The sequence below is a fragment of the Clinocottus analis genome, unplaced genomic scaffold, assembly GCF_023055335.1.
Source record: "Clinocottus analis isolate CAN_PGR_092001 unplaced genomic scaffold, fCliAna1.0.p SCAF_11, whole genome shotgun sequence".
In the NCBI taxonomy this organism is placed as follows: Eukaryota; Metazoa; Chordata; class Actinopteri; order Perciformes; family Cottidae; genus Clinocottus; species Clinocottus analis.
This window is the reverse complement of record NW_027175832.1, coordinates 9,076,364-9,085,955: the sequence shown is the minus strand read 5'-3', so window position 1 is coordinate 9,085,955 and position 9,592 is coordinate 9,076,364. Positions and strand designations below refer to the sequence as shown.

General features: G+C 42.1%; 1 protein-coding gene across 1 annotated transcript; it reads left to right on the top strand.

Moving 5' to 3' along the window:
- The first annotated feature begins 592 nt into the window (after window positions 1-592).
- Window positions 593-6,324, top strand: urod (uroporphyrinogen decarboxylase). The gene is made up of 10 exons (XM_068571093.1): window positions 593-755; window positions 1,671-1,783; window positions 1,927-2,006; window positions 2,381-2,443; window positions 2,765-2,962; window positions 3,078-3,239; window positions 4,075-4,209; window positions 4,588-4,688; window positions 5,262-5,328; window positions 6,086-6,324. The coding sequence occupies exons 1-10, from the start codon at window positions 733-735 to the stop codon at window positions 6,269-6,271; spliced, it is 1,128 nt and encodes a 375-aa protein (XP_068427194.1). The 5' UTR covers window positions 593-732; the 3' UTR covers window positions 6,272-6,324.
- The last annotated feature ends 3,268 nt before the right edge of the window (window positions 6,325-9,592 follow it).

Sequence of the window (9,592 nt, the reverse complement as noted above, 5' to 3'; positions counted from 1 at the left end):
GTGTCCACACCACCTCATGGAGCTCTGGTGACATATTTGTTGCTGCAAGGCTTTCAGGGCAAAAATGTAGACGTTTAAAGGGGTTTGGCACCACTTTCGTCTTTTTTTTTCTCGTTTTAAATTCTTCTCCATAACTTTGCCCGCAGGCTAACTACTCTGTCTTCTCCTCGGTGCTTTTGTTCTTCTGCTTGTCGGAGCTTGTTAAACACCCGACTGACGCATTACCGCCACCAGGTGGTGGGAAGCTATATTGTAACTGAGCGTCTCATGGATAACTAATCTCTAGTGTCTTCAATTGATAACCTATTTTTGCGGTCCAGGATATGATAAAGGTTTGTTCATTAATAAAGTTCATTAACAATTTGTTATTTAGGTGTTTTGAGAGTTTTTGTTTAAATTAATAAATCAGATTTGTAAAAAATATTATTGTAAAGAGCAAGAAAATAGTTTTCATTGTATTTAAATAGCATAATTATCACCATGTAATATTTTAAGAGTAACAAACAATGGTAAAACAAACACTTAAAAACGTGTATTATTATTTTATTTTGAACCGCGGCTCGTTTCCTTGTTTGATCACGTGGTCTTCCAAGATGGCCGCGCCCTGCATCGTAGTGGTGTTATAGCAGAAAAGGAGTTGTGCAAGCAGCTTTATTGACAGTTGAGGAGACCCGGGTACTGACTGACAGAGGAGCGTCCGAGAAAGCCTGTCCCCTCCTCAGCCCCGTCGACATGAGCAAGGACGCTTTAATGCTGTGAGTACCTCTGCTGTTTAGACAGCGTTACATTAGCTAAGGGACGTTATGAAACCTGGCTCTGTCATTCTTATGAAAACATTATTTATTAATGTATTACAGAATATGCAACATTGGATTTCACGTTTAATAATCCCGTCTTCTCAACACGATAGTCACATTTCCCCGGTCATTAATGGGATCACATAGTCACCCTGCGAAGCGCAGCTGTGTCGTGTCGCTTACGGAGAACTCTCATTCAGAAAAGCAGCACTTTAACATTCCCTCCCTCACAGCTCAAGATTACACGCCTTTTCAACGTTAATTATTAAAGTCAATGAATATTTGGAGGTTCTGATAAATTCGGCATATAGATAATCCATCAAAGAAAAGTAATAGTAGGTTTTAACATAGTTAATATTGGTTGGGTTTAAACTGGTTTCACGTCTCTAGTGCAGTTGAATGAGAAAACATATATTGTGGGAATAACTCTTATTGTTAACGTTGTCATTTGCAGCAGAATAGTGAGTTGTCCCAGTTGAACCATACATGACTTATATTCCAGTTGAGTGTAGAGTCTAGTCTAGTGGTACAGTAAAGTTAACATTATTAGTTTTGGTCTTGAGGCTTAGGTGCTATGTCATGTCGGCGGCTACATTGAAAGCAGCCGTTCATTCAACCGTTTCTCCTGCTGGAAGACGATAAGAGAGCAGAGGAGGGTCTCTCATATCTCTTGTCGCTGACAGCTTCTTCAGCTGATGCCAGTGTGATTTCCGGGTAAAGGGAGGGGTCTGCCTGTGTGTTAGATAACAGAAGATCTCTAGGGTCAAACCCCATTCTTATAAAGAACAATTACTTATCCTTATGTTTGATGCAGCATTAAGATCAGATAGAAGACTGCTCATTGCAATTTTGTTGTTTTCCCTTCCCAACCAGCCCTGAGGCCTTCCCTCAGCTCCAGAACGATACGTTCCTGCGAGCAACACGAAGAGAAGCCACTGAACACGTCCCCGTCTGGTGTATGAGACAGGCGGGAAGATACCTACCAGGTACTGGAAACAGTGCTCCTTTCTTTTCTTCCCAAAATCAAAAGTCAGCTTGTGTTTTTTTTCTTCTTTCGACTTTAAATAACCTTACAATTCTGGGACAAAGGACATCAAGACATTCATGTTTTGTTGAATCTAATTTGCAGAGTTTCGTGAATCCAGAGCTGGGAAAGACTTCTTTGAGACCTGCCGGTCCCCAGAGGCCTGCTGTGAGCTCACTCTCCAGGTCAGAGCAATGCTTACTAATGTGTTATGAAACACATATTTGACAAATATGTTATCAAACTGTTAACCTCCAAGACAAGCAGTACAAACAAAGTGATTTGCCAGCTGTCTGCCAAATGCAAATACTCATTATAAAGACAATTTAGATTAATTGAATGACTGAAACTGAAGAAAACATACAACAAAAAGCAGCATCTGTAATTTTTTGACTCTTAGAGCACAACAGAGGGAGCTACAATGTTTAAAAGATACAATTATTTGATACACACGCTGTATTAATACAATATTTTAAGGCCGCCGCTACAAAGCAATAAACGGTTTATGTAATCTCATTCCTTTTTTAAAATCTGTCTTCCCCCTTTCCCCACTTTTCAGCCTCTGAGACGTTTCCCCTTCGACGCTGCCATCATCTTCTCTGACATCCTGGTGATCCCGCAGGTAAAGACGGGTTCCACGTTTCAGTTTCACAGCAGACAGGAAGTCCGATGTGCCCGTAACGCTGCTCCAGTTAACTGTTTGTAGACATGCCAGCAATAACTCATTCATAAGCCAGAGTTATGGAACACTTGATTTATGCATCTAAAACAGCTTGTTACTGTGTTGTGTGTACACGAGCAGTCAGCCTGGTCATCTCAGACAAAGTGGCATAAAAACACTCCTCCGAGTCACACAGGCATATAAACCCCATAAGTCACTCAGAAAGTGTTGTTCGTATCCGCCTCATCTTCTCTCATTCTTTCACCCCCCCTCTTCCTCCAGGCGATGGGTATGGAGGTCCAGATGGTGGCAGGTAAAGGTCCCACGTTCCCAGAACCCCTGAAGGAACCAGAGGACCTGCAGCGCCTGCAGGCCAAAGTGGACGTGGGCAAAGAGCTGGGCTACGTCTTCAAAGCCATCACGCTGACCCGACACAAGATCGAGGGCAAAGTGCCGCTCATCGGGTTCACCGGAGCGCCGGTTAGACACGAAGCAGACCTGCAGACGGCGTGCACGGCTATTATCTTATCGAGAATATGACGTGCATTGTGATTCCTCCTCTCCCCTCTTTGCTGACTCCCCCTCCCCCTCACAGTGGACGCTGATGTCTTACATGATTGAAGGCGGGGGCTCCAAGACCTTCTCCAAAGCCAAGCGTTGGCTGTACAGACACCCGGAGGCCAGCCACATGCTGCTGAGGATGCTGACGGACGTGATCGTGGAGTATCTGCTGGGACAGGTGGCAGCTGGAGCTCAGGTTACTAACACACACACACACACACACACACACACGCACACACACCTTACAACTTCTAGAAAAATGTCGACATTGTGTTGCACCGCTTGTCGTGACGGCACACATACAAATTGAACTTTAAGATGTTAACAAATGATTGGACATAAACTGCTTTTTTTTTTTTTACTTTCTGATGTTATTAATCCAGTTCAATTCGAAATCTGACAATAAATCATGAAGGTATTATTTCACTTGATCTTTCTGTATTTGTCAGATGTTGTTACTTTAATAATTATGGCATTCAATCACAGCACAAGTTAAATGTTACTGTGATGCCTCAGACCTTTGCATGAGGACATTCTCTCTGACTTTGGATCGAACACCGCTGCTTCAGAGAGTCCGTCACCTCTGGAGGTGTCAAGCATCCGCTCTGCTCGCGTGACCTCTGACCTACGTGTGTCATTTAGCGCTCTTAGTGTTTTTGAGATTACTTGTAAGCCTGTAATGACAACAGTGATTAAAATAATCTTAGAGTATTATGAGCAGTGAAAAGTAGGCTTTTCTATTTTCTTCATTTGGATCTCTTTCTATTTACTGTTATATAGTAAAATATATAAAAATACAACAGGACACTTTAAAAAAAAAAATATTCGGCAAAGAACCTCTGACAAAACTCCCTCTACACTATTTGTTCGGGACCAAACGGCAGACAAACGAAGTCAGCCCCCGAGCTTGAGAACATAATGTAGCGTTTAGCGGCTAATAAGCCAGATATCATGTATCTGATGGACACAAAACGCAGCTCTAAATGACTGCTAATTGTGTGTGTGTGGGTGTGTGTGGGTGGGTGGTCCAGGCCCTGCAGGTGTTCGAGTCTCACGCCGGCATTCTGGGGCCAGACGAGTTTGAGGCGTTCTCTCTGCCGTACCTTCGAGACATCGCCCGCTGCGTCAAAGAGAAGCTCAAAGAGTCAGGGAAGGATGTTCCCATGGTGAGAGGCAGACACACACACACACATGCAAGCACACGTTTGGATTCTTGCAGCGATTTTGTGGACTGTTCTTTTAAACATGTGTCCATTTCGCTCATCTCTGCAGAACAAGATTGTTCGTTTGTTTTGCTGCTGTATAGTGTTGTTGTCATCACTTTCTACGTTGCTTTTAATAATACTCCGTTCTATTCTCACCACCACTCTGTTGCTTCTGCACCACCGTTTTCCAGGAGTGATCATTAAGGATTCCTCTGCTCCGTTGTGAATATGCGCTGATCTGCTTTATCACCAGAAGAGGGCAGCATTTCACTAAAAATGGTTCATGATCATTTCTGCTTTGAAAATCTACTTTTTTCTTCTTTTTTTTTACTTTTCCAGATTGTGTTTGCAAAGGATGCTCACTATGGTCTGGAGGCTCTATCTCAGTGTCAATATGAAGTGGTCGGGCTGGACTGGACCATTGACCCACGAGCAGCACGGTAACCTGAGTCTACTTTACAATACCTGTGTAAAGGCTTTGGTTCTAGAACAGCATGAGACAAGAAATAGAACAGAAAAATCACCTTTTTAAAAAAACGTCTAAATTCAAACGGCACCTTCCAGTGCCAGAATCCCTTCTCTGTGTTATGCCACATTGCATCAGCCTGGGGGCTTTTAATTTGAAATCTGAATCTCAAGCAGAGCCAGATCCACCGTTGGCAGCTTGTAATATTTAAAGTGTTTGAAGAGAAATCTCTGGAATGTGGGAGAAGGAAAGGATCAATATGAGTGAATCTTCTGGGTCGAAAGCAAATTTAGACACAGCCTCAAAAAAGCTCCGTCATGCTCAAATGCACACAAAAGAAAACGAAACTTGGCACTAATCATGAACCGAGCTGTCGTGTCCCTGAGGAGCCGGTTAACCATCGGTGACCTCTCCCTCGTCCATGGTCTGTCACAGGGAGCAGGAGTTAAGTCAACAGACGTCTGTGTTTCCTCCTCCGTACGTCAAATACTTAACCTGTTAGTTAAAGGATTACCGTGTGTGTGTGTGTGTGTGTGTGTGTGTTCAGGGAGCGCACGGGAGGGAAGGTCAGCCTGCAGGGAAACATGGATCCTTGTGCTCTCTACGCTCCAAAGGTAAACTCTTCTTCTTCTTCTTCTTCTTCTTCTTCTTCTTCTTCTTCTTCTTCTTCTTCTTCTTCTTCTTCTTCTAATACAAATCTTAATTGGACAGACTTGTAGTGAAATGGTAATTCGGGCCTGTTGACTGTCACATCTCATCCTCCTGATATTGCGCTACGAGGCTTCCTGTTCCGCTCCGTTTGTTTGACTCCCTCATCCAGTGACTGCAATTAGATATTTTAATATCCTTCCTCTTTGGAGAAATGACACGTTTGACCTTTCAGACATGAGTTAGTGTGTTTTCTGAAAAAAGAATCCCCACGGTCGGCGTGTAGCGTCAGAAACACACGACGGAGCTTCAGCAGGAAGGACTCATTCTGTTGTTCTGACACCAGAACAAAAACTTTCTTCTTTTAAGTGTCAGGAATATTGGGAATAAACTGGTGTAATGTACCGTGGGGTTGTTGGATCCTGAGGCCAGCTTGTACTCGTGACAGTTTGTGTCTGGTATCTAGTTCTCTGTTTCTGGTGTCTAGTTCTCTACAGAGATGGCTGTCTAGAGATCAGCATCTATATGAAATATAAAAAAAAGAACACGTTGTGAATGCTATTGTTCTCCCTCTGTATGTCAAACTTTTGTACGACAATTTCGAACTCCTCACCAGAAGTTCCTTATCGTGGATCTCCTGAAGCCTCGGTCGAGCCGTGACTCACGTTGAAAGGTCTGCCTCCTCTTCCTCCCCCTCTTCTTCTTCTTCTCCTTCTCCTTTAGGAGCGCATCTCGGACATAGTGAAGAAGATGCTGGAGGGTTTCGGCACGACGGGCTACATCGCCAACCTGGGCCACGGCCTGTACCCGGACATGGACCCGGAGCACGTGGGCGCCTTCGTGGAGGCCGTGCACCGGCACTCCAGAGCCGACAAATGTAACGGTGGTGGAGGATCAGGGGGGAAATAATGTACAATAATGCATTTTGTTTTTATTATTAAAAACCAAAACATTGACAATAATCCTTCCACATAATCCTTTTTTTAAAGAATAAAAATGTAAAAAAATAACTGTCCTTTTATATTAATGTTCAACACACACACACACACACACACACACACACACACACACACACACACACACACACACACGCATGCACACACAAAATACACTGAATTCTCTACTTTCCCCAGTGTGGACTTTCAGGATAAACAAGATTTGGGTTGTTGAAGACAAGATTTTCTGTCCTTATTATAATAAATATGTGGATTGGATTATGTTTCCGTTGGTGAGGGAGGACGTACATTTACAGTACAAACACATTGAAGTTGTGTGGGATTTGTTTGAATATTGGATCTATTCAAAATGTTCAAAACAGCTTTGACACAAAGCAATTTCTTTCATTTTTCTTTTCAGCGACATGTCATCCAGTCAAAGCTCGAGCGCATCCAAGTACAAAAGGAGAACCTTTACAAGCTCTTAGTGGCTGCGCACCGCTTCAATTAAAACGCAGCGCTTCATCAGCGCGAGTAGCTTCTTTGTCCAGGGAGTGGAAAACAAAAGGGGACGAGGCTTATCATTGATACTTATAATAAGTTGAAGAATTCCTACTCTTGTTTCTAAACGTAATATGAAGGTCACATGCTACGCTGGAAATGATCCTGAAAATCACTTATTCTCTTAAGAAAATTGATAAAATTCATTATAATTATTTCTGCAACTTCTGAGCTCCCTCATTGACGTCAGGAGTAATAAGACACTTTACCAATCACATATTTGAATAGTTCTTGTGGATGTATTAATATAATATTGTCCACATTTGATTTACAAACACATCCTTCAACTGCTTTTCCCATTGCAAACTATTTCTAGTTCACTTGAATGCACATTGTTTAATAACAGGGATTGTTGGATCAATCTATGGAATACACGGAATAATCTATGGTAAAATGTTGATATTGATTTGCTCGCAAAATCAAAACCATCTTCAGCGCTGATAGGTGAATGAACCTGTGAATAAACTTTTGAACGCCGACTGGGTAAGAAATTAAAACCCAGCGACGTCGTCATGGCATCAAAGCTCTGTAATTGCATTTATTTTCACAATTTCTCTGTGGCTTAGAAACTCATTTGCACTCTCCTCTGCTTCGTCACCATCGTACTGTAACGACATTTAAACTCATACATCTCTCCCCGAGGCCTTTAGTCTCAGTCCGGCTCTGAAACTGCAACAGCCAAAAGGAGACAGACCTTCAAAATAAAATGCTTTTATGAGAACCTGCGACGCGTTGGATCTGTGCTGCTACAAGGTTTGTTTCCCTCTGACCACCGAGGCCGAGAAGAAATGTTTCTGAACCAGATCATGTTAGGTGTGGTTATAATAAAGTATTTGAGAACATATTTCCATATTTAAAAACAAATCCTCCCATTTATGGTAATATAACTCATTAGGCCTTCATGTGACCTCCCTGTATTGCACACACTCTGATGGTTCAGTTTGTACATAACATGATTATGCATTTCAGTGTTGTATTATTATGAAAGGAGACCAAGCGGAGCAAAAATATGAAAGAAAGGTTGCTTCTGAGACCTCAGAGGGTTTTAGAACCAACAGGAAGTGTCTTAGTATGGACTTTATAATAAATAAAGGTATTCATGAGACATAAAGGCATGAGATGTACATATGAGACATAAAATAGAGTATTTATGAGACATAAATAAGGGTATGAGACATAAGTAAGATTATTTATGGGACATAAAAAAGGTATGCGACATAAATATGAGTATTTATGAGACATAAATAAGGGTATGGAAGTTGGAACATTGTTTTCTACTTCTTATCTTGTAAGTTGCTGCCAATGAAATGGAGATAGAACTGAATGGATGTAAATGAGAATGACTTCAAACAGTTTAAGAAATGAAAACATTCACATGAACTACTTTAAAGTGCACCCAGTACCTCTGAAGTGTCTATTGAGTCCCAGTAAGAGCAGGAACCCGGCCACTGCATTGAGCTGTCGGCAGATATCAGTGTAACGAGCCTCACGTCTTTCTGATTCCTCTCTGACTTAATAAGAACTGGTCTATGAACTACTAAAAGTCACATTTTTGTCCTGTCATTGAACAGAAATCCCATAAATCACCTTATTTTGACTCGTAAGTCTCTTCAGCGGAGGCGTGAGGTTGTAACTGGGACACGGAGACAGTGACCCGCATGAAGAAGTTTGAACACAAGTTTCTCACCCGGCCTGAAGTCCTCGGAGACCAATGTTCTATAAATAAACAGAACAATGAGGCCTGGAGAACGTTTACTCAAAGGTTTCCAAAGAGAGAAGAAAGGAGGTTACTCGGTCACCAACAGCAGCTGATGCAGATCAATATGAGATATTTAATATCATGGATTGATTATAGAATTGAGCACACCGGCATTTGAATCTACCAGAAGTCACAACTTCCTGGCTTCTCCCTTGACCTTGAACGCCTGGAGCGGTGTGCTCATGCCTGTGTAAATAACACACATGTACTTCAGACCTGTTGCTGCCGCTCAGCCGGTTATCTGCTGCTCGTGTGAGCAGCAGATAACCGGCTGAGCGTTTCTGTTGCGGCTCCGTGACGGGTTAGAGGTCAAGAGACGGGTTAGAGGTCAAGAGAAAAGGCCCTGAAACACACAAAAGCACCAAAGTGGTTGTGTTAATTAGAGTTGGGTTCTCAGAGGCTGAATTCACTTCGCCCGACATTGCCAGACTAAATCACACATGCTGATAACAGATTTGTGATTTGATAAAAACAAAACTCTCATCAACGGGCGTCGCCCCAAAACCTTTCCCGGACGCAATTGGAGCAACAGAGCGCGTTACGGAGCGACGATGGACAAAAAAGCATAAGCAATAACACACACCGACCGCCTGTAGCTGAGTTGCATTGTGGGTAATGTGGGCACCAGGCTTTGACTATGAAGAAGAAGAAGAAGAAGAAGGAGAAGGAGAAGAAGAAGAAGAAGAAGAAGAAGAAGAAGTCGTCGTCTCTGGATCCGCTGCTTTCATTTTTTTCCTTTTTGGTAATGAATCGGAGTATATTATATATATATATATATATATATATATATATATATATATATATATATATATATATATATATATATAATATATTTTTACAGAAATGTTAAACGTAGTGACCCGACCACCGCGCTGTCGTTCCTCTCAGCTTAACACATCTTTAATAGCGAGAGTCGATTCTAATTTTAATCCGATGCCAGTATTTTGCTCGCTCTCCCAATTTCATGTTCAAGAA

What these genes read in the sequence shown, in the direction of transcription:
- urod (XM_068571093.1), top strand. Translation starts at nt 733, where the DNA reads ATGAGCAAGGACGCTTTAATGCT. An exon ending in AGGTGGCAGCTGGAGCTCAG is followed by an intron (nt 3,240 to 4,074) that starts GTTACTAACACA and finishes TGGGTGGTCCAG; the next exon opens with GCCCTGCAGGTGTTCGAGTC. An exon ending in CAGGGAAGGATGTTCCCATG is followed by an intron (nt 4,210 to 4,587) that starts GTGAGAGGCAGA and finishes TTACTTTTCCAG; the next exon opens with ATTGTGTTTGCAAAGGATGC.